The sequence below is a fragment of the Cnephaeus nilssonii genome (assembly GCF_951640355.1).
Source record: "Cnephaeus nilssonii genome assembly, chromosome: 19".
Taxonomy (NCBI): domain Eukaryota; kingdom Metazoa; phylum Chordata; class Mammalia; order Chiroptera; family Vespertilionidae; genus Cnephaeus; species Cnephaeus nilssonii.
Genome location: NC_137090.1, coordinates 9028227 through 9051954, shown reverse-complemented (window position 1 = coordinate 9051954; position 23728 = coordinate 9028227). Strand labels below are relative to the sequence as shown.

Below are 23728 nucleotides of genomic sequence, written 5' to 3'. Positions count from 1 at the left end.
GTGTGGCTCAGTTGGTTGAGCGTCATCCCGTGCACTGAAAAGTTGCCAGTTCGATTCCTCGTCAGGGCACAGGCCATTTGCAGGTTCAGTCCCCAGACGGTGTGTGTGCAGGAAGCAACCGATCAACATTTCTCTCTCACGTCTACGTTTCTCTCTCTCTAAAAATCAATAAAAACGTATTTAAATCTGGTAAACACATAAAACTTTCAGAGTCAAACTCACCAATACTTGAAGTCGAGGACAGTGTATAGAAAGTTGGATTAAGGTGCTATCTGTTATCTGAAAGAAACACATAAGCTTATTTTAGATATAATTCCAAGAAAAAAAACTCATGGCCCGTACCTCACTCTTGACTATACTTGTAATCTAGACTGATATCCTGATATCAATTCTCAAATAACAAAATCTTGAGGTTGATATCCCAATGGATACCTGAATCGTTCTTTGAGAAACTAGGCTTGAACATATCTAGTATTCTCCAGTCTTCATCTTTGAACAGACTGGTTGAAAACTGTTTTATTTTTTAAATGAATGAAAATCTGTCTCCTCATAACTTCTACCCACTATACTTTGTTCTACCTACTTAAAACCATCACAGAAAACAAAAAGGGAGATAATGCTCCATGAAAAAAAGATTAACGTTATCTTTTTGGGTGCCAGCTACCTTCCCAAAGGTGGCACAAAGGGGCTGCTGGAATATGGGTTACCTACTGACATTCAGGAAGGAAGAACTCCTAAAGGAAGAACAGTCTTCTATAGTTATCTTAGGACAAAAAGTAAATCAGTGCTTCTTTTCAAATTCTTCCCAATCTGAGGTATTACACTATTCTATACAGAATGCCAAGGCGGTGGGAGCTGGAGCAGACAGGTGTGTGCACATCACTCAGAAGGACTAACACTGGAAAGGACACTGAGCATGTGTAAGAGATAGGCGAACAGAAACCAATTTCAGTTTAAGAAGTAATAGCTGCTGAGTAGTGTTGGATAACAAGTAATTTAGAAAAAATTGATATTCTATCTTCTTTTTAGGAGTCTCCCATCAAAGTTTTTCCTCAATCAACTAATCTCAAAACTCTTAAAATTGGTAAGAAAAGATATTGCTATTAAGGAAGTATCTGGTTGCCTGCCTGAAGGACAGAGCTCCATACAGACTCAGGTCTCTAGGGCTAATGATGTAAGGGGTCCAGCGTCCAGTTAAGCTAAAAAGGGCAGGGCTATATATCAGTGTGATGGAGCTTTAATTATTTACTAATATCAAAACCCTGTAGAGGTCTAAGGAAATATCTTATGGCTTGAATGTTTGGGCTTTCTTTCTTTCCAATGGCAACCTTACTGATGACATACATTTTCCCCTGGACATAGATACCACGATCCTCTGCTAGGTGTGCCTGGAGAGTCAGCAGCATTGAGTCAGCGTGCTGCCAGGCACTGCGTTACACCAGGGGAGGGAAGCGAATGTTCTCGCGTGCATGTTACGTAAGTTTCTATTATACTGTACTTCTGAGTAAAAACCCACAATCTTACTTGAACACACTCTTCCAGGTCCATCTTTTCAAGCTCATGGCAATTCTATAAAACACAAAACCAAACATTACAATACAAACATTTAAAATATGGGGAAACTTTAAGGCCAGAAAACTAAGTGGTGTTAAATATCAATCTTCCTGAAAGCAAAGGTCCTTCCTCTTGTTCCATACATTGGTCAAAGACAGTTATAATTTTAAATACTATAATTATACAAGCTAGTAGCTGTGGCATGAAAACGCTCTGGAACATCAGCCACAGGGAAGTTCCCCCACACCCCACACCCTCAATTCTGCTGCCATTCCACATCTCCATCCTCGCTCATTCTTCTGAAATAAAAATCCCAAACAAAACTTATGTAGAACCTGGAGAAAATACTCACCCTGGCCAGAGTGGTAAAGCCTACATCTGTTAATTGAGAACACCTTGCCACTTCTAATATTCTGTTAAAAAAACCAAAGTGAAAGTAAAGTCCTTGGTCCCTGAAAACCACGTTTATTAAAACAGCAAGAATTTAAGAAAACAACCTCCTAGTCCCTAAGGACTACATAATATAGAGTGACATTAATAGCTAAGCAAGTCTGTATAAAGATCTTGCCATTCATTTTCATGGAGTCATCATAAAGTGGTCCTGTAAATACAACATTGCGGACTTATGCAATCAGAAGAATATAAGAGAAGCTTGTAGTTAATGCCAAAATGCATTTAAAAGGCTTCTCCACAGACAATAGGGTGCTGAAGGCCTGGGGAGGGGGGAACAGGCTGAAGGGGATTAATGGGGGGGGGGGAGGGAAGGGGACATATATAATACTTTCAACAATAAAGCATTATTTAAAAAAAGAAGAAAAGCAACAAACAAGCAAAATAAATAAATAAAAAGGCTTTTGATGGCATACTGCTTGCACCCAGAGGACAGCCTGCTTCTAGAAAACAAGGGAAATGGAGATGGTACTCTGTTAATCTGTTGCTAAAGGAAACTATTCTCTTTCCCTATTTTACATGTAGGTCCACTCAGATTTAAATAGATTTTAAAAATGTTATAAAAAGACTGGTTAATTACAGGCCTATCCCAAATATGAAATTCCATACTTATGAATAAATAACCTTACGTTTCCTGCCTCCTCCCACAGGCTCCCAAGGGAGGCCCATGGAGAGGGGAGCTGAGCTGGCAGCCACTGTCCTATTCAGGAACTGCTACACAACAACCTAAATACCAACCACAGGACTGAGGAATCAAATGTATCTTTTCTGTGAAAAGTTTGGTGGCATCTGCACTATGTACCATAGAATATTTATGTTTTGCTTACAAATTATTTACAGAAGTTAAAAAACAACACTAATGTATAAGAAATCATTATCAACTGACAATCAATTAGAGGGGGTGAAGGGGATCAATGGAGGAAAAAAAGGGGCAATATATAATACTTTCAACAATAAAGATAAATTAGCTTGGCCAGTGTGGCTATGTGGTTGAGCGTTGGCCTAAAGAGCAGAGGTCACAGTTCGCTTCCAGGTCGGCATATGCCCAGTTGCGACTAGATCTCCAATAGGAGGTGTACAGGAGGCAGCTGATCAATGATTCCCTCTCCCTTCCTCTCTGAAATCAATAAAAATATAAAAAACAACAACAACAAAAAAAACAATAAAAAAGATAAATTAAAAAAAAAGAAATGAATGCTGTATCTAATGGAAAAACATGAACTGACTGAAGTATCACATCTGAGAGTCTTTCTGTTCTAACAAGAAGATAAAACACGAAAGAGGAGGAAGCTGAACGCCCCTCTCTTTAAAACAAAAAGGGACCAGGTAAGCCCCAGCCGGTATGGCTCAGTGGATAGAGCAGTGGACTAAAGGGCCCCAGGTTCAATTTAAGTCAAAGGGCATCGTACATCAGTTGCAGGTTCCATTCGGGCCCTGGTCCAGGCTCATGCGGGAGGCAGCCAATCATGTGTCTCTCTCACATCGATGTTTTTCTCTCTCTGTCTCTCCCCTCCCTTCCACTCTCTCTAAAAATCAATAGAAAAATATTCTCAGGTGAGGATTAACAACAACAAAAAGGGAATGAGTGCCCTAGCTGGTTTGGCTCAGTGGATAGAGCATCAGCCTGTGGACTGAAGGGACCCAGGTTCAACTGTGGTCAAGGGCACATGCCAGGGTTGTGGGCTCGATCCCCAGTGGGGGGCGTGCAGGAGGCAGCTGATCAATGATTCTCTCTCATCACTGATATTTCTATCTCTCTCTCCCTCTCCCTTCCACTCTAAAATCAATAAAAAATATATTTAAAAAAAGGGAATCCTATATAATAAAACCCTAATATGCAAATTGACCGATTGGTGGAACTACCGGTAGCTATGATGCGCACTGACCACCGGGGGGCAGACGCTCAATTCAGGAGCTGTCCCCCGGTGGTCAGTGTGCTCCCACAGGGGGAGCACCGCTCAGCCAGAAGCCAGGCTCATGGCTGGCGAGCACAGTGGCAGTGGCGGGAGCCTCTCCCACCTCCACAGCAATGCTAAGGAGCAGCGAGCAGGCGGGCAGTAAGGAGCGAGGGGTCCCGGACTGCAAGAGGGATCACGGGCTAAGCTGATAGTCGGACATCCCCCAAGGAGTCCTGGACTGTGAGAGGGCACAGGCTGGGCTGAGGGGACCCCCCCTTCCCCTAGTGCATGAATTTCATGCACCGGGCCTCTAGTGGGTAATATTTTTAGACAGGAGTTTGGCTACCTCCTTAGCTCCTGAATAGAATTCTACTCTAGGCTTCTGATATTACTAATTTTGACAAACAAGTCTATCATGTATTAAGGAATTTTGATACTATAGCCAAATTTTCTTTCACTAATTACAGTTAGGCCCATGGCCAGATGATTACAAAGAAAGTTTCATAAATGGTTATTCTATGTAAAACAAGTGGTTTCTGGAGCCAGACTGCCTGGGTTTGAATCCTTGCTCCTGCACTTACTCTAGCTGTGAGACCTTGAACAGGTTACTTGACCTCTCTGGGCTTCAGTTTTCTTCATCTATAATATGGAGATAATAACAGGGCTTATATGGTGTTTGATGATTAAATAAATTAATATTTGTGAGTCACTTAAAACAATGGCAAATATGTCTAACACATAAATACAATATAAGTTTAATTTTTCAAAGATGGTACATGGAGATTAAAACAGTGTGTTGTGTGCTCTTACAGAATCAACATGGGTTTGATACCATGTGCATGCCAACACAGCATTCTTAATAAATATTTAGCCAATCCTATATTAGGCAGAGAGGTGGAGCCATGGAGAAATAAGGCTTGCTCTAAAATACCATTAATAAAGGAGCTTCTCCTATAGGGCTGTTTTTTCTTTTTAAATACTTTCTGCTATGTACCTAGCATCATTATTACAATATAAATGACCACAGGATAGGCCTTCCAAAACTTTCTTCAGAAAGGAATTACAGATACTCCTTGCCTTGTGATGGGGTTATGTCCAGACAAACCCCTCAAGAGTGGAAAATATCGTTAAGTCAAAAGTATGTTTAATACCCCTAACCTCCCAAACATCATAATTTTAGCCAAGCCTACATTACATGTGCTCAGAACACTTACATTAGCCTCCAGTTGGGCAAAATAGCCTAACACAAACTTATTTTATAATAAAATGTTGACTATCTCATGTAATTTATTTACTATGTATATCACCTTCCACCATCATAAAGTCAAAGAATCATAAGTTGAACCATTGTAAGCAGGGGACCATCTTACATATGAAAGCGTTAGTAAGAGAAAATGCCTCTTTATTTCTTTTCTCAAGTAATAAAATAAAATGATTTTTTTTTTCTAGTATGGCTAGCAAGAAATAAAAAATGGAGACCATTATCCGCTGGTTCAGGCCAATTACATGTAAGTCCAATAAGTATAAAGCAAGAAGAAGGGCATCTAAAGGATAGTGGCCTTGTAGTGTCTACCTTAAAAATTTCAAGGTTCCAAGTGAAGGAGGCCTCTGTTCTTTTCCCAATATTTTTAAGCTAAACAAGAACTGTTGCCCTGGCTGGGTAGTTCAGTTAGTTAGGTGTCATCTCGCTATGCCAAGGGTTAGATTCCCCAGTCAGGGCACATTCAAGAATGAACCAATGGCCCTGGCTGGGTGGCTCACTTGGTTGGAAGGTTGTCCCTATACCAAAAGGTTGCAGGATGGATTCCTGGTCAGGGTAGACACCTAGGTTGGGGGTTTCATCCCCGGTTTTGTGTGTACAGGAGGCAACCAATCGACATTTCTCTCTCTCTTCCTCTCTAAAATCAATAAACATATCCTTCAGTGAAGATAAAAAAATAAAAATAAAGAATCAATCAATAAATGCGTAAATAAGTGGAACACAAATCTGTAGGTTTTTTTTCTAAAACCCAATGTATTTTAAAAAAGAAAATAAATGTTTACCTAAGTCGTGGGCAGTTCTGACCCAGAGCATTCAGGATGGCATCCGTGATGTTGGAGCAGCCGGAGGCACAGAGGGACTGTAACTTATGGCACCCTCTGCATATAGTAATGAGACCTTCATCTGTGATTTGCTAAAAAACAAGAGCAAAAAAATCCCCACAGATATTAGTAGCTTTGCAGAAAAGAAGGAAAAAATGTCACCTGTGAAAAGTGACATTATTTATTTTATTAAATAAAAGCAGATTTAATATTAATCAGGTAGCAGACTTAAAGGAAAAGGAACACAATTTGTTTTCTCCTCCCAGTTTCTTTTGAGTTAGTTTGCAAGAGAATCTGTGCTCATTTTGGGGGCAAGAAGCTATAAAGGGATTCTTTTAATCTAATCAATTGGGAACAGCATGGGGAGTATCATGATGTACATTCAATTAAATGGTTTTAAAACCTAGAAAACCAATAAAAATGGCAGTATTTTAATATTGTAAACATACTAACAACTTCAAAATTGATACTAAGTTACTAAAAAACAACCCGTGGATGACAACTGCAGTCTCACATCAACCATAGATTCATTTATTTCTGTATTTTTGTTTTCTAATAAAGAATATTCTGATTTATGGAAACAGTTGTGTCTAGCTCAAACATAATTTTGTAGGTTTCAAATTATTTTAAAATTAAAAAGAACAAAGATATGCCCGGCTGTGTTGCTCAGTGGTTGAGTGTTGACCTCTGAACCAGGAGGTTGCGGATTGATTCCCGGTCAGGTACATGCCGGGGTTGTGGGCTCGGTCCCCGGTAAGGGGAGTGTAGGAGGCAGCCAATGGATAACTCTCTCTCATCATTGATGTTTCTATCCTCTATCTCTGCCTCTCCCTTCCTCTCTCTGAAATCAACAAAAATATATTAAAAAGAAGAAGAAGAAGAAAAAGAACAAAGATGTTACATTAAAAAAAGTCATGGAAGCATGGAACCGAGTTTGGAATCTTGGGGGGAATGTGGAGGAGGGTGGGTGGGTGGGAGGTAATCAACCAAGGACCTTGTATATGCATGGCCCATGGACACATACAAAGAGGCAATGAGGGCCTGGGGCAGGGGGCGGAGGTGGGCTGGAGGGAGGCAATGGGGGAGAAAAGGGGACATATGTAATACTTAACAAAATAGAATTATTAAAAAAAAAAAAATCATGCCCAGCCAGAGTGGCTCTTAGTTCATAGGTCCATGCTCAACACTGAACCATGCTGGCCTAGCCTTTTTAATGTTTTTTTTGTGTTGCTGTTTTTAAAATTTAATTTATTGAGGTGACATTAGTTTATAAATCATTTTTAATGTTTTAAAGTCTATAAGAAATTACAGAGGAAGAAGAGAGGAGAAAAGTAAGTCATATTACCATTACTTTGAATTTTAGAAAGTAAAACTTACTAAACTTTTATGTTTTTTGTTTGTTTTTGTTTTTTTAAAATATATTTTATTGATTTTAGAGAGGAAGGGAAAAGGAGAGAGAGATAGAAACATCAATGATGAGAGAGAATCATTGATTGGCTGCCTCCTGTACGCCTCCTACTGGGGACCGAGCCCGCAACCCAGGCATGTGCCCTTGCCTGGAATCAAACCTGGGACCCTTCAGTCCTCAGACTGACGCTCTATCCATTGAGCCAAACCAACCAGGGCAACTTTTATGTTTTTAAATTAGTCAAGAAAAAGAGAATGGATCAAGAATGTACTTTTGTCACTTCAATTTGGGCAGGAACATGAAGTCTCATGAATGTTAAGCATCACATGGAAGGAATGATGAAAGAATAACTCATGTCCGAGTATCTGGGTGAAGGGAAACAGTAAAATAAATACATGATAGAACTGGTTCTTTATGCTTATCAACTGTGATTTCGGCCTGCTGGAAGGATAAAGGAAATGAAACTACAATGGTAAATGGTAGGTATGGTATATGTGTATTATGTGTACGTACAAATGTGTATGCAACACATATATATATACAGAATGTGTGTGTGTATATGCATACAAATTAAATCTGAAGACGCTCAAGAACAGTTTTTTCCTATCATTTTAAGATGATGGTTTCATGTTTACCATAGTCATCTAAGCTCTTTCTCTCAGGTCAGTTTCATGAATAAAATTAGGCAAATCTGGTAATGAGCAGCTATGGCAATCAGAATTAAGAGGAAGGGGTGGTCAGAATTGAAAAGAATGTCATTTCTTTAACTCAGTCCCTGGAAGCCTCCTAAGCAGAAGCACCACCCCTAAGGGCTGAAGGGCAAGTTGCTGAAATTGTACAAAATGTGGTAGTTTTAAACTAAAATATCATGTTTAAACTAAGCAGCCACCATGCTCTTAAGTTTTAGGTGATTAAACAAGAAGGAGAGGGTATAATAATCAAAGGCTTAGTAAAAACAAGGAAAACCCTCATCAACTTTTTTCATTGTTGAGAGAGGCTCTCATTCCAAAGCAACACACATATGTACTTTCCAAGGCAAGAGAGAAAAGCTAAAGGTGCCAATGTTCCAGGAGCCTGAACAGTTTCAGCAAATTCTTCAAGTAAAATTGAGGAGTTTTGGGATAGAAACAAAAAAGTTGACAGTCTAAAGAAACAAATGAGAACTGCAAATACTATTCGAGTATAATTTAAAGGGCACATTTTGCTTGCCATCTGTTGAGATCAGTGGTTCCCAATAGTTCTGACTTACTGATAGATCTTAATCAATGGGACTGTGATGAACTTAACAAAAATATTTTAAATACTGAAGCTTGTGAATGACTTAATTCTATATAGTAGAGTAGTCTTAAATAGAAAAGAAAGGGAGGAAGTTATAGTTAGCCTATTGAGAATTGAGAATTCTGAATAAACTACCCATTTACCTATGTCAAAGCCCCTGGGAGAGCCCAGCCAATGTGGCTCAGTGGTGGAGCGTCAACCGATGAACCAAGAGGTTACTGGAACGCTTTCCCAGTCAGGGCACATGCCCAGGCTGAAAGTTCGATCCCCAATAGGAGGCAAGCAATCGATGTTTCGCATCGATATTTCTATGTTTCTCTCTCCCTCTCCCTCTCCCTCTAAAATAAAAATATTTTTTAAAAAAGGCCCTGGACTATCGTTAAGCAAGTAAAGAATCACCTGACTACTGGGTCCTCTGGGTTAAAGTGGAAAAACTACTGGCCTTGATGACTGAAATTATTACAGTAATAACACGGAAGTCAATTAGTAATACAGAAGAGCTGTGGGAAGGACTGCTTACCAAGCAGGTCTGCAAGTTCAAAGTCACCAGTTCAGGACAGTGTGCACCTATGTACTTGAGAGCTTCGTCTTCTAGCTAGAAAGATTAAATGAGAGAAAAAATAATTACTGACATTGTTTCAAAGGATAAAGGTTTAAGAGTGTACACATTCATCAATATATTTTAAATATAGCCAACCAAGTTCCACTGTTCAAAGGAACAATGAACCATGGTCACATAAAGGTGTAATCCATATGATCAGTACGTTTTATTTTTTTAAATATATTTTACTGATTTTTTACAGAGAGGAAGGGAGAGGAATAGAGAGTTAGAAACATCGATGAGAGAGAAACATCAATCAGCTGCCTCCTGCACACCTCCCACTGGGGATGTGCCCGCAACCAAGATATATGCCCTTGACCAGAACTGAACCTGGGACCCTTCAGTCTGCAGGCCGACGCTCTATCCACTGAGCCAAACCGGTCAGGGCAGTACATTTTATTTTTTATCAGTTCTACCATATCGAATTCTTATTATCATGAAATCAAGAAAAAATAAACATTGCCTAATGTTTGAGGATTTTTCTTCTGATAAATATGCTTTACAGCATTTTGCTGAGCATTCAGGAACCTAAAAGAATTTTCACATTTCTACACTCCCTGTATTTTTGGGAGCAGGAGCTAAGAAAGGAATCCACAGTTTATCTGCTGCTGGAAGATGAGTGCTATGAGTACAGTGCTGAGAGCAGATGGCAAGTAATTGATTGTAATGATGCATTCCAATCACTATTTTTCAGGATTCCATAAATAACCAGAAGTGCAAGCTGTTGTTTGAAGGTAGTCATACTTCCAAAGCTCTGTTTCAAACAATGGAACATCTCCCATCATGGTGGGGGAAAAAATGAGGGCATTTTTAATGGAATTCAAGGCATGGTTTGAGTAATCATAAAAAAAAATAAGGTAATGAGAGTCAGTCACTTCGAAACCCACTCTTGATTATTCCCATGCCAATGCCTTCCAGTAATGACAAAATAGGTTGAATTTGTAATGTGACTGGCAGGAAATAAGCATCAACACTATAAAATGTAGGTTGCTGTGTACTTGGTACATTTAAGAAAAGCTTCTGGTGGTTTAAAAACTAGTGAAAATTGTCAAGATGGCCTTCCTTGTCTATCCAGTTCAAGGTCTCAGGCAGTAACAATACGCAAGTTTTCTTTTCAGATTAAATTGCATCAAATCCTTCCTGTCTATATGGTGCTTGTTCAGTATGATTTCTGTCTCTCCAGTCTGCCTCCCCTCAAAACAAAAATTTATCTTTGGTCAGGTGTTCCTTCTTCTTCTCTTTTTTATTTATTTTTTACTCTAAGGAAAACAGTAATTTTTGGTAAATATGTCTTTGGTCAGTAACACAAAACAATTACATATTAAGTTTCTCTATCATTCACAAGCACTACATAGAGTATTACCTGTGTGCAGCCTTTTAAGAATAAGGCTTTGAGACCCCCACAGCCTCTCACTAGTGCTTGGATGCCATCCTTGGTTACTTGGTCACACCAGGAAATGTTCAATTGCTCCAACAGTGGACATCCCTCACTTGGTTAAAACAAAATGAAACAAACATATGACTAAATCCAATTCCAAAGGCACCAAAGTCTCATTTTATTGGCCATTTAGTTGGGAAATGGATAGAGCCCCATGATCTTCCAAGAATATAAGTATTTACTTATCAGAGAGTTAGAACACAGGCAATCTCCTAATCGCAAAAGTGGGTTTATCGATGTCTGTGGTGTTCGTGTGGAACTATATCACTAGGAGGGCTAGCTCAAATCCAGCTTAACTAACAAACACCACGCACAATACTGTTTCCAGATATAACAGATTTTAATGAAGGTTTGTACTTTTCAAATTATATTCTTTTTGTACTATCACATATTTTTAAGTTCCCTAGATAGGAAACAAAAATTAAGTGACTTGTTCAAGTTGAGCAAGTAGTTAATAAAGTTTAGAGTCAAACTCAGATTCTCTATCAAATAATTTTATTATTTATCAAAGTACTAATGAGGAGATTTAAACTTTTACTTTAAAAATTACAGAGGATCTATAAATATTACTTATCTGGGAAGTATCTAGAGTACTATTTCTATAAGCTGAATTTAAAATATGTTGCATTTGGTCTCTGGCTTCTATCAAATACTAGCTTTATCTTTGATTTCATATATGATCTATGGAAGAATCCAAAGCTCTATGACATTCTTTGGAAAATACTGATTTAACTGATTTATAAAATAAAACCAGGGGATCTTGGTTCAAGCCCATTCTTCAACATTAATAGTGTGACTTCCAGCAAGTCACTTCAGGAAGCCTGCCTGAACCTCTTTTAACCAAGATTAGCCACAGCCACGTCTATGTTCTCCCCAAACTGCTGACCATACTTCTCTCACAGCACTGTACTGCTTCTATCACCACATTGTCACATGATGACATGTTTAGTGTGTTGTTTTTTTCTCCCACTAGACTCTGAGAAACTTAAGGGCAGCAACAGTATCTTATTACATGCCACGGTTGAATCACATTACCTGGTATTCACAAAAGTTTTAGATTTTCTGTCTGTAAAGTAGACACTATCTATATCTACCTCACAAGGTTATCTACCGCACAAGGTTTTCAAACAAATGAGATCATTTATGTGAATATTTTGTAAACTCTAAATGTTATATTATGCTATTATCCTACACACCAAACAGCCTTAGATACGTATGTGCTTAATATACACAAGGAAAGTCTAGGAGCCACATTTTTAGATTACTTATACTCTACTTAACTAAACCTTTTAGTAGCTTAATTCTTATTATTCATAAATGTAGCCAATATATAGGACCATAAAAGGCTGATAAAAAACAAAGTTACAAAGAGAATGGACATCTCACCTTCCTTTTAAGATATATTTTCTGTAATGTATTTTAAAAAAAATACAGTATCATTAAAACAATGATAACTTATTGAGTGCTTACTATATGCTAAGCAATTTATATATATTAAGTTAAAACACATGAAACTGACATTTTTATAAGACAAAAGCTGTTGAAATATTGACAACTTTATATGGTTTGGCTTAATGTTATCAAATAGTGATAATATGGTTTAATCCTAGTAACAAACCTGAGATGACAAGGAAAAACTCACAAGGACTACATTTGTTCAAGGTACCTAATTAATGACCTAACTCCAGAGCACTCCTTTAATCACTAAGTGACACTATGTGTCATTTTTGGGGAAGAGGGGAGGAAGCCTCCATAAAAACAACAACTAATCATTCATGTGTAAATAAGCCCTACTTACCTCGTCATTTCACCTGTCCTGTAATTTGGGCAAGTGGTAAAAGGTCTATTCTGAACCGTTGCATGTATCCATAAAACATAGTTTCCTTCAATTCCAACTTTATATCAGTTATTATTTTTTAAATAAGTATTTGTTCTGATTGTTGGACAATCTTATCTTAAGAAATTTACCTCAGAGCTTTTAGAGACATGTTTGTTATTGATGTACAGGAAGCCAAGTCAAGGTGCCTGAGTTTGGAACAGAACTTGCTAAGGCTAGTACATGTACTGAAAAGTGGAAAAAGGAGAACATAATAAATAAACAAATAATAACACATCCTTAGTATATCATACATGATTTTCATTAAATACATGTACAGACTTAAGAACTGTAAAATTTCCATACCCCCAATAAAAGCAGCTATAAATCCTGGAACCTTTCACATCGAGGAAGAAAACCAGTGGCCTTTATAAAGGATAAAGAAGGCTGTGATGTGCATGAGAATTTGTGTGAGGGGAAGATGGTGCTTTATTCACTTTGGGAAATATTAATAGCTACTAAAAGCAAACTGCGTATGTGCTGATAAAAGATCTACATGCACTTTGCAATTCAGGAACATAAGAAAGCTACTACCTGCTAGCAAGCGGTGAGACATGGAGACTGAAAGCTCTGTCTCTGCTCTTTCACTTAAATCTCTGCTCAAGATAATTTCTTGCATGGCAGTAATAATTGAATTTTTGCAAGAAATACAGAGGATGGACCAGTGCTGGGCTGAAACAAGTTACGTAACATTACTTCCTACTTTCCTTTATGAATTTCTTAGAGGCTCTTTTTACAGTGGTCAAGGCCTCAGTTTAATTTTTTTCATTTATGAAAAATTTCAAATATACACAAGAATGAGTATCAGAGAAAGCACATGTACCATCATTATGCTTCTACACTTATCAATATTCTATTTCTATTTCACCCATTACTCTCCTTTTTTCATTCTAATATTTTAAAGCAAATCCCAGACATATTTCACCTGTAAATACTTCAGGACATACTTTGAATAGATAAAGACTGTAATTCCTTAATATCTGATATCATCACTATATTTAATTTTCCCCAATTCTCTCATAAATGTCTTTGTCAAGTTGATTTGATCAAATTAGAACCCAAATAAGAACCATACATTCTATTTGGCAGATATGTTTCTTAGGTTTTTGTGTGGACCTATACTTCATTTCTTCTGGCTAGATGCCTAGGGGAATTGCTAGATCCTATACTAGTTTAAGTTTGACTTTCAAAGAAATTGCTAAACTGCTTTCTAAAGCAGCTGTACCATTTTAGATTCTCACCAGCAACCTATGAAGGCCCCAGTTTCTCCACATCTTTGCCAAATACTTGGTATTGGCTCCCCCACCTTTTTTTATTATAGCTATTTTAGTGGGTATGGAATATAATCTTCTACTGGGCTTTTACTTTGTAATTCTGTAATAAATGTACTACACTGGTCAGAATCTTCAAAAGAATGTTAAATAGAAATGGCAAGAGTTAGCATCCTTGCTTCTGACCTTAGGGTGAGGCATTCAGTGGTTCACCATTAAAGGATGATGGCTAGCAGTAAGTTTTTCATGGACACCTTTGAACAGATTGAGGGAATGGCCTTCTATTCCTAGTTTGTTGAAAATTTTTTATCATGAATGGGTGCTGGATTTTGTTATGTGCTTTTTTATCTAATGATGCACTAGTTATCTATTGTTGTATTACAGATTGCCCCAAAGTGAGAAGCTTAAAACAACAAACACTTATTATCTCACAGATTTTGTGGGCCAGGAATACCTGCACAGGCAGCTTAGCAGGGTGCCTCTAACTCAGGGTCTCTCACAAGACTGTAATCAAGGGATCGGCCACAGTTGCAGTCATCTCAAAGGTTAACTGAGTACAGATTCCCTTCCAAGCTCATTTAAGTAGTTTTTGGCAAACCTCAGAAGATCCAATTCCAAGTTCACTCATCTGGTTTTTGGTAGGCTTTAGGTCCTTACTGGCTCTTGGGTCCTCACTGGCTCTTGGCCAGAGACCTCACTCTCTAGACACATGGGCCTCTCCACAGAACTACTCAAAACAGGGCAACTTGCCCTGCTCCCCCCCAAGTCAGAGCCCTGAGAAAAAGTAGAGCAAGATAGAAGTCACAATCTTTTTGTAACCTAATCTCCAAAGTGACACCCAATCCCTTTTGCTGTATTCTATTATTAGAAATGAGACCTTAATTAGGCCCAGTGCATGCAGGGGACCTTCACAAGGGTGTGAATACCAGGGAGGTAGGCATTGCTTGGGGGCCTTTTTAGAGGCTGCCTATCACACTGGGATGATCATGTGGCTTTTCTTTTTTTCTAGAGGACAGTAAATCTCATCAGTTACCTACTGTTATATGGTCCAAAGTCAAGAACTGTTCTGACATTTTTAAATGTCAGAGAGAGTAAAGGAGAGAGAAAGAGAGAAGCATGGATTGGTTGACTCCCGTACGTACCCCCTGACAGGTATTTAACCCACGACCTGGATATGTGCCCTGACCAGGAATCGAACCGCCACCTTTCAGTGTATGGGAGAACACTCCAATCAACCAAGCCACACTGGCCAGGGCAAGCCACCCTGGCTTTGAACTCTGAGCATCTGTGCTTTATCTCAGTTTACTTTGTTCATCTCTTAAAGTGTCCAAAGCTTCATTATTTTTTATAAGTTTGGCGTAAGAAAGGTTTCCTAGGGACACTTTCAGATAGCAGGGGAAATCTGTATATGTATTTAAAGCTATACACTTTTCCCTAAGCACTTCACTGCCTTTGGTGCATTTTACAAGTTTCAATGTTGTGTTTTCATTATCACACAGCAAAACATATTTTCTAGTTTCCTTTGTAATTTATTCCTTGATCCATAGGTTATTCAGAGGGTGATATTTAATTTTTACATTACTTAGATATGTGTTGTTGATTTCTACTTAAATACCGTTGACGCTATAGAACACATTCAATAGAATTTCAATTCTTCTAAATTTATTGAAATTTGTTTTATGGCCCATTACCTGCTGTGTATTATTGAATATTCCAAGTGCACTTGAAAAGCTTATCATGGTGCTTTTTGGTATAGCATTCTATAAATGCCAATTAGGACAAGTTCACTGATAATGTTGCTCAAGTGTTCTATAATTTTACTGGTTTTGATATACAAATTTAATCATTTACTGAAAGAGGAGGGTACCACTTAATATCTTTTCTATCCACTCTTTTTCCTAAAGTTTACATCATCAGCTGATATTAATAACCACTTCAACTTCCCTGTGACTAGTGTTTGTAATAGTATATCTTTTCCCATCTTTTTAATCTCTATATTATCTTTAAACATTTTTGGCATATTTGTAATTGCTATTTTCAAACTCTTTATTGGTCATTTTTATAATCTCTGTCATTTCTGGGTCTGTTTCTATTGGCTGGTTTTTCTTTCTGGCTCTTCTTCTGGTATCATTTTTCTGCTTGGTTGCATGTGTTGTAATTTCTGACTGAATGCTGAAAATTCTGTATGTGTGGGAGGGTTTACCCCAGGGAGACCACAGAAGGAATAGAAAAAACAGACTAAGCCTTTAAATGTTAGAAATGCATACTTACTGATTAAGTAATGTAATGTCTAAGACGTTTTCCAAAAGAAGATAAATGCGGGGGGGGGGGGGGGGGGAGGGGTAAGGTGACACAAGACTAGCCATTAAGTAATAATTTCTCAATTACCAATTTGAAGATGGCTGATGGATTCAATTTTGTCTACTTTGGCATATGCTTAAAATGTGTTCTAAGAAGTCAAAAGTCAGTAGAAGTAAGTTCTCTCTGGTGGTGATAGCTTCAATTTGGTATGGCTGGGTTCATGTGTTTTGTTTTGATTGTTAGGGACTGCTTTGATTTCTTTTTAGCTTAATTCATGTTTTAATTATGTAGAACATTTACATGGCTATTAAGGTATAAAACATGATACTTCAGAAGTCTCTCTTTCATTCCTGTCTCTTGGTGTTCTCTCTCACCCATAGGTAACTATTTTTATTAGTTTTTGATTACCTTTCCATTGCTTCTTCTAGAAAATACTAATAAATATGAATATATATTTGTATTATATCCCCTGGCCCTACAAAAGGTATCTTATTATACAAATTCTTCTGCAACTTGCTTTTTTAACAGTATGTCCTGGCAATCGCTCCAGTGTACTATACAAAGACTCTCCTCATTCCTTATTTTCTGTTGTTGTTTGATAATCCTCACCGGAGGATATTTTTCCATTAATTTTTAGAGAAAGTGGAAGAGAGAGGTAGAGACAAAGAGAAACATTGATGTGAGAGAGACACATCTATTGGTTGCCTCCTGCATGCACCCAACCAGGGCGAGGGAACCTGCAACCAAGGCACATGTCCTTGACCGGAATGAAACCCAGGACTACTTTAGTCTCTGGCTGACGCTTTATCCATTGAACCAAACTGGCTAGGGTTCATTCCTTTTTTTAACCAGACATCTACTAATAGACATTTGGATTGTTTTCTGTCATTTGCTATTAAGAATAATGCAGTATTGCCCGGCTGGTGTGGCTCAGTGATTGAGCGTTGACCTATGAACCAGGAGGTCACAGACTTGATCCCCAATAGGGAGTGTGCGATAGGCAGCCAATCAATGTTTCTCTCTCACCGATGTTTCTCTCTCTCGCTTCCTCTCTCTAAAAATAAATAAAAACATTTAAAAAAATAATGCAGAATTTGCTATTACAAACAGTAAAAATGAATAGCTTTGTACATAAATCGTATTACATTTTTGCCAGTGTATCTTTGATATGTAAATTCCTAGACAAGTGTAAATTATATGTCACTTTTTAGATACCACGTGGTCAAATTCTTAATCTCTATTACATTAAATATTAAAGGAAAAAATGAACAGGTAATTTATTTAAAGTAAATATTAAGCTACTGGTATAAAGTCATGGTTGGAGGAGGGTTTAGTAAATTATCTCTCCTACTCAAGATTTCCAAATCAACTCATAGGAGTAATACTTGTTAATAACCATAGTCCTTGTCTTTCAAACACTTTCCTATTTGAAAAGTGAACAATGTTGTGACCTCAAAGAAAGAAATAAAATAAATAATGTGCCCCTATGCTTGGAGTATCATGCACTTTCCTTCATTCAAGCAATCCTAAAAGTATCTCTTTTATGAGGACTTTTTTAAAAAAATATATTTTATTGATTTTTTTGCAGAGAGGAAGAGAGAGGGATAGAGAGTTAGAAACATCGATGAGAGAGAAACATCAATCAGCTGCCTCTTGCACACCCCCTACTGGGGATGTGCCCACAACCAAGGTACATGCCCTTGACTGGAATCGAACGTGGGACCTTTCGGTCCACAGGCCGACGCTCTATCCACTGAGCCAAACCGGTTTCGGCAATGAGGACTTTTTGAACAGGAAGATTCTGTGAATAATTTTGGCCATTCACTGTGAAAGCATAATTCTCCAATGGCTTCACCTCACAATAGGCAATAATTTCCCTACCTAATATGTAAATGTTATTTGATACATGTTATTACCAATAGATATTCTTGAGCTTTTAAAAATGTTTATCATGTTTACCTTTGATGTCTATTGCATCTGTGATGATAAACTCTCAAGGATGAAGGATCAGAATTTATTTCTTTTATATTACGACCAATACAAACACAGTACATTCAAAGTCATTTAATCAGTACTCTCAATACTGATTATCACAATGTTCAGTCCCATGTGTAAGATTTCACACGTTTTTGTAAAATTATGTTTACCACGTATTTTGAATGACAGCCACTAGTATCTTCTTGAAATATAAGTTGTCCTAGTAACTTATATAATTATTATCCCTACTGCATATTCAATTGACGACAATTTTTAAGTTTCACTTAAAAGAGCAAGATAGGATTTGCGCCAGATTCCAAAATAAATGCCTTATTTCATTGCTACTTTAATGTTACTTTCTCCTTTTAAAATATCTTTCTTCCATAATACCAAAATGAAATATGCTAAATATATTTAGTAGCATGCATTTAAAGCCTCTATAGGCAAGACACAAAGGGCTATGATTTACCCTTCTAAAACATAAAATACTTACGCGTCTGTAGTCTTTGTACACCCATTTAAATTTAGTACTTCAATGTTCCTACAGTTTTGTGCAAAGGTCCTTCACAGAAAAAAAACAAAAGGTTTGAAATGAAACAGGCACAATTCTGGTATTTAAAAAGTAATAAAAGATATATATATATATGTGTGTGTGTGTGTGTGTGTGTGTGTGTGTGTGTGTATACATATTATTGGTAATATTGAATATTTGGTACAAAAGTAGTCCACAATCACATATAAATTAATTTTCAACCATAAACACTTTTGGGGAGGAGTTTGGGGAGTTAAACCTCACCTGAGGATATTTTTCTATTGATTTCTTAGAAAGAGTGGAAGGGAGGGGGAGAGACAGAGAGAGACAAACATTGATATGAGAGAGACACATTGACTGGTTGCCTCCTGTAAGCACCCCAACTAGGGCCATCCTAGGCCAAGCCTGCAACCAAGGTATGTGCCCTTGACCGGAATCGAACCCATGACCCTTCAGTCCAAGGGCTGATATTCTATCCACTGAGCCAAACCAGCTAGGGCTCAACCACAAACTTTTAACATTGATCTTTTTGTCAACCAATGTTAAAATTACCTTAACTTTGAGAAAAAAACAACAAAACAAAACCCAAAATTTACTCAAGGCTTCAAAAGAACTATTTATGATATGGGGAATTTGGCTTTTTTTGGAGGGGACACTGGTTCTTGTTTTATTCTCAAAACCCTATATCCCACTACTGAATATCTTTGTGCTATAAGCAATGTATGTGTGTTTGAGTTCAGAATAGCTTAAAGAAAGCAACAACTTTCTTTATAAAAAGCTTAAAACCATTTTAACCTTTTTTGGATGAGATGATGCTTTCTTTACTTCAGTTACGGAAGATCAGTTAATCAATAGTTATGTTCTTACCTTAATGCATTGTCTCCTACTCCAAGACACCCACGAAGACTTAACTTTCGTAAAAAGCCCCCACATCTTTTTGAAATATTCTCCACTACCCGGCCCTGAAAAATATAGACAGGTAAACAAAAAGATAAGTCATCACATTGATTTTGAAAAGAATACAAACTCATTTTAAATAATTTACAAACATAAAGAAGAGGCTTCTATTCATTTTAAAGAATTAGTTATTAATGCAATAGGAGAATTTCAACTTACTGTGAAAAAGCTTTCCTGATTATCGCATCTACTTGAAACATGCCTAAACAAACCCTATATAGCTATTTATTTCACTCAATTTGAAAGATATTCTCTATTTGAGGAAACGGTGCTCTATAGTTCTCTTATGCCTATGTTAAGGTTTATGTCTATGTAAGGTCTTATGTGTATACTAGAGGCCCAGTTCACAAAATTCATGCACGGATAGAGTCCCTAGGCCTGGTCAGCGATCAGGGCCGATCAGGGTCTTCTGGCTGTTGGCCAGGGCCTCCCTTCCCTGGCTGCCGGCTGGGGCCTTCCTTTGTTCTGCGCCACCCCCTCGTGGTCAGCGCACATCATAGTGAGTGATAGAACTCGTGCGGGGACACTTTGCATATTAGCCTTTTATATATACAAATATCATACCCCAACAAGTTAACTGATTCTTCAATAAATATAAAAAGACTTCCTTAAAATGAGCAAATACAGGCTCATATTTTCACCACACAAAAAAAATTTTGTCCTATTAATACAAATAGTATTATTTCAAATAATTCTGTTCATTCGCAAAGACTCAAAGAATAAGTTCGTGGGAACATTACAAGCTCCCATGAAGTTCATATGCACCAAAATTAATACTTTGTCTCTCTAGGGAAAGAAGATTTATATGGTTGCACTAATCTGTTCCATGCTGTAATTATATCCTAACAAGAGAAATGGGGCTACACACCACATAATTATACCTCAATATCCCTCTGGAAATCGAACAGGTCAATTCGCTGCCAGTTACTGCCATCTAGAGCCAGAACATTCCAGGCCTATTTAGAAGAAAAAGAGACAGAATGAGCAGGAGCTGGAACAAAGGAGAAAACCCAGCAATATTCGTGTTCACAATTTATTGTACTAATGATTGAAATTGACGGAAACATTTCTCAGTCCCCACTATTAACACCCAATAAGTCTGCCTTCTTATTCATACTTTACTCTCCAATGAGAATATCTCATAAATGAGTGGGTAGAGCTACAATAGATTTTAGGAGCTTGGGGAAAGAACAGGATGCAGTATATATCATAGCCAGAAACTGTTTTCTAACTGGAAGATTCTAGTTTCTCATCCTAAAGAGATAGTTCAGCTAATGAAAAGTAAGCCCATTACTCTCTCTCTCCACAAGGATCAAGATGAGGGTGAAACCAAAGAAAGAGGACCGTATAATGAATATTGCTATGTTCAATACCTATTTGCTATCCATAGCATCACTTGGTCAGACTTGAAACTGTGATATGGTAACCTGGGACTTTGAAAAGACAGCGTAATTTCTCTGTATACCTGATAGAGCCTTAATGCTTTCCTTGAGACCAATTTGCTCACTCAGGCATGTTTTTCGATTGGTCACCTTTCCCTCTAACTTAATTCAGTGATCACTGCAAAACAGTGAAAGTTTAAAGACTTCTCATACATTTCTTCAGTAAGCTAAAGGGAGGTAAGAAAGTTTCTAAGCTTTTCAACTTTTCAGGATCAGGTGGAAAAAGATTTAGAGTTAATCTGTTGTATTTTAATAAAAAAGTCTTTAAAAGTTTTCCCTATTGAGTTTAAAGTGTAAACACAAGTCTTAATATATTGTTGAGCTATAAACTTAGAATATCATCTCTTACTATAAACATTCCAGACATAGATTTATACTGAAATTTTTAAAAATTGTGGATACACTTATTGACCCCAGGATAACTGTCACACAATCAGCAAGAAATAAGTCAGGGGTATGAAAGTAAACAAAGTTATTATTCTAGAAATCTTTTAAGGTTTTCTCGGGAGTTCAATGTTACTTTTCTTTTTGTAGCTTCATATTTTTCCAATGGTTTCTTAAATGGCTAGTTATGGGAGATAACAGATCAAACTTTTAAAGTTCATATGTTTACTAGATTCTTGGGCTAAATATACTGATTTGGTTTGATATTTCCCATGTCCTTACACTATACTTTCTCTAGCAACAGGAAACATGCCAAACTGAGACTGAAATTCAGAATGACTGGTTTCCTTCCAGAGTCTTTTTAAAAAAAAAAACACAAATTAAATACTTCAAGTACAGAGAATGATAAGGTAACTACTGATGTACTAACTATCCAGATTTACTGAAAATTGGCATTGTGCTTTACTTCTTTTAAATTAAAACATATTAAGAGGGAAGAAAAACCTGCAAGTGAAAACAATTAAAATTCACTCAAGTCAACATTGCTAAGATTAGATGCAGTAACTTAGTAAACTAGTAAACAGTTTAGAGACTGGTCTGAGTATTTTGTTTCTCAATGATGACCCCAGCTTCATATGGAGACAAAAAGCCATGTCACTCAAGTACCAGGGACAAACATGTCATAAATCATCAAAACACTACTGACTGTTTCAAAAATAGCTGATGCACAGATTTAGTGTATGGCTTTTAGGATGCAGAAATTACATTAAAGATAGCAGGACAAAGTGAATTTTCTATGGCAAGTTTTGTGTTTTGTTTGATGAGAGTGGTGTTGGCAATTTGAAGAAAAACCTAGGTCTGCCGATAAAGATAAACACAATACTTGATTCTATGACATAACCGTTATTACATATCCAGGACCTAGGATTGTACCATTGTCCAGTTTATAAAAAGATGATAATTCTAAGTACACACTCCTTTTAGTAGGTTAATTATTATATATCTGTATTACAATAGAGACTAGGAATGGTTCATAAAGCAGTTTTTCCACAAAAGAGTTTCTATTCTTTATATTAGTGGCAGCCAATAAGATTATGATGTTTCACTGTTTTATCATGGCAAGTCAACTGGCAAAAATGGATAATTAAGTATAATGTAAAAACTGACTTTGAGAATGGAATCTAATCTGGTTTGCTCTACAATTAAAAAACAACAACTAGCTATTACCTTTTGAGAGAAAAAAATAAGGGGAGTTGACATGCGAATCAGACCTCAAGAGCCTTCCATATGTATATGTGTGTATAAAATTAACTAGGAAAACATAATGAAACACTATTTTATTAAAATTCTAAGTAGAGACCAATCTTTTAATTCGTATGTTTAATATCTTTTCCTGAAAATGTTTCCTCTGTTTGTATTATACAAATAGTCAAGATGGTACATGTAGTAGAATTGTAGAATTACATAGGTTTGGGTATGCCATGGGTGAAACAACATCCTTTGAAACACAACATTCAACTAACATCTAAAGTAGATAGTTTTCCCTACTACAGAAGCTGATATTATCAGTGTCAGGAAGGGGTACCCCTCTAATTATGTCAAGCATTCTTACCCTGGAGACCTGAGCACAGCGACATAAGGTAACAACATCCAGAAAAGAAAATATCCTAAAAAGAGATAGACAACTTTATTATAAGATAAAGTAGAGCAATTTACAAAAATAATATTGCCCATCCAACTTAATAATGGACTGTATGTGCAAAGCTTATAAATTCTCCAAAATAAAGAATATTACAAATGACATTTAGGGTTAGGGGGGAAAAATCCTAAACTACAATACTATATACTACACAAAAAAAACCCCCACAAAAAACCTTGAGCCTAAAATCTTGTAGTACAACTGAATCAAAGATCTTTTGTCACCCAGTTGGCAGTGGTTGAACACTGATCTATGAACCAAGAGGTCATGGTTCGATTCCTGCTCAGGGCACATGCCCTGGTTGTGGGCTTAATCCCCGTGGGGGTGTGCAGTAGGCAACTGATCAATGATTCTCTCTCATCATTGTTGTTTCTATTTCTTTCTCCCTCTCCCTTCCTCTCTGAAATCAATAAAAAAATATTTTTAAAAAGCACTTTTTGTCTCTGTTCACAAAAGGGGAAACAATAATCTCTCTCTGATCTTTCCCTCACTCCCCTCTTCTACCATCTCACACATACATAGTATATATTACATGATAATTATGTCCCAACACTTACAACAGTTGAAAAAATGAAAAATA

At 37.2% G+C, this 23728-nt stretch overlaps 1 protein-coding gene across 3 annotated transcripts in view; it reads right to left on the bottom strand.

The window, feature by feature from the left end:
* The window catches only part of FBXL20 (F-box and leucine rich repeat protein 20), a 66212-nt gene that overhangs the window by 10768 nt on the left and 31716 nt on the right, over positions 1 to 23728 (bottom strand). For all 3 annotated transcript variants that reach the window (XM_079797439.1, XM_079797438.1, XM_079797440.1), the window contains exons 3-13: positions 23062 to 23116; positions 20505 to 20579; positions 19534 to 19628; positions 18628 to 18696; positions 12678 to 12773; positions 10635 to 10761; positions 9191 to 9265; positions 5946 to 6076; positions 1907 to 1967; positions 1525 to 1569; positions 223 to 279 (exon numbers count right to left, since the gene is read on the bottom strand). In XM_079797439.1, coding sequence (XP_079653565.1) covers positions 223 to 279; positions 1525 to 1569; positions 1907 to 1967; positions 5946 to 6076; positions 9191 to 9265; positions 10635 to 10761; positions 12678 to 12773; positions 18628 to 18696; positions 19534 to 19628; positions 20505 to 20579; positions 23062 to 23116 — 886 coding nt within the window. The remainder of the gene's footprint in view (positions 1 to 222; positions 280 to 1524; positions 1570 to 1906; positions 1968 to 5945; positions 6077 to 9190; positions 9266 to 10634; positions 10762 to 12677; positions 12774 to 18627; positions 18697 to 19533; positions 19629 to 20504; positions 20580 to 23061; positions 23117 to 23728) is intronic.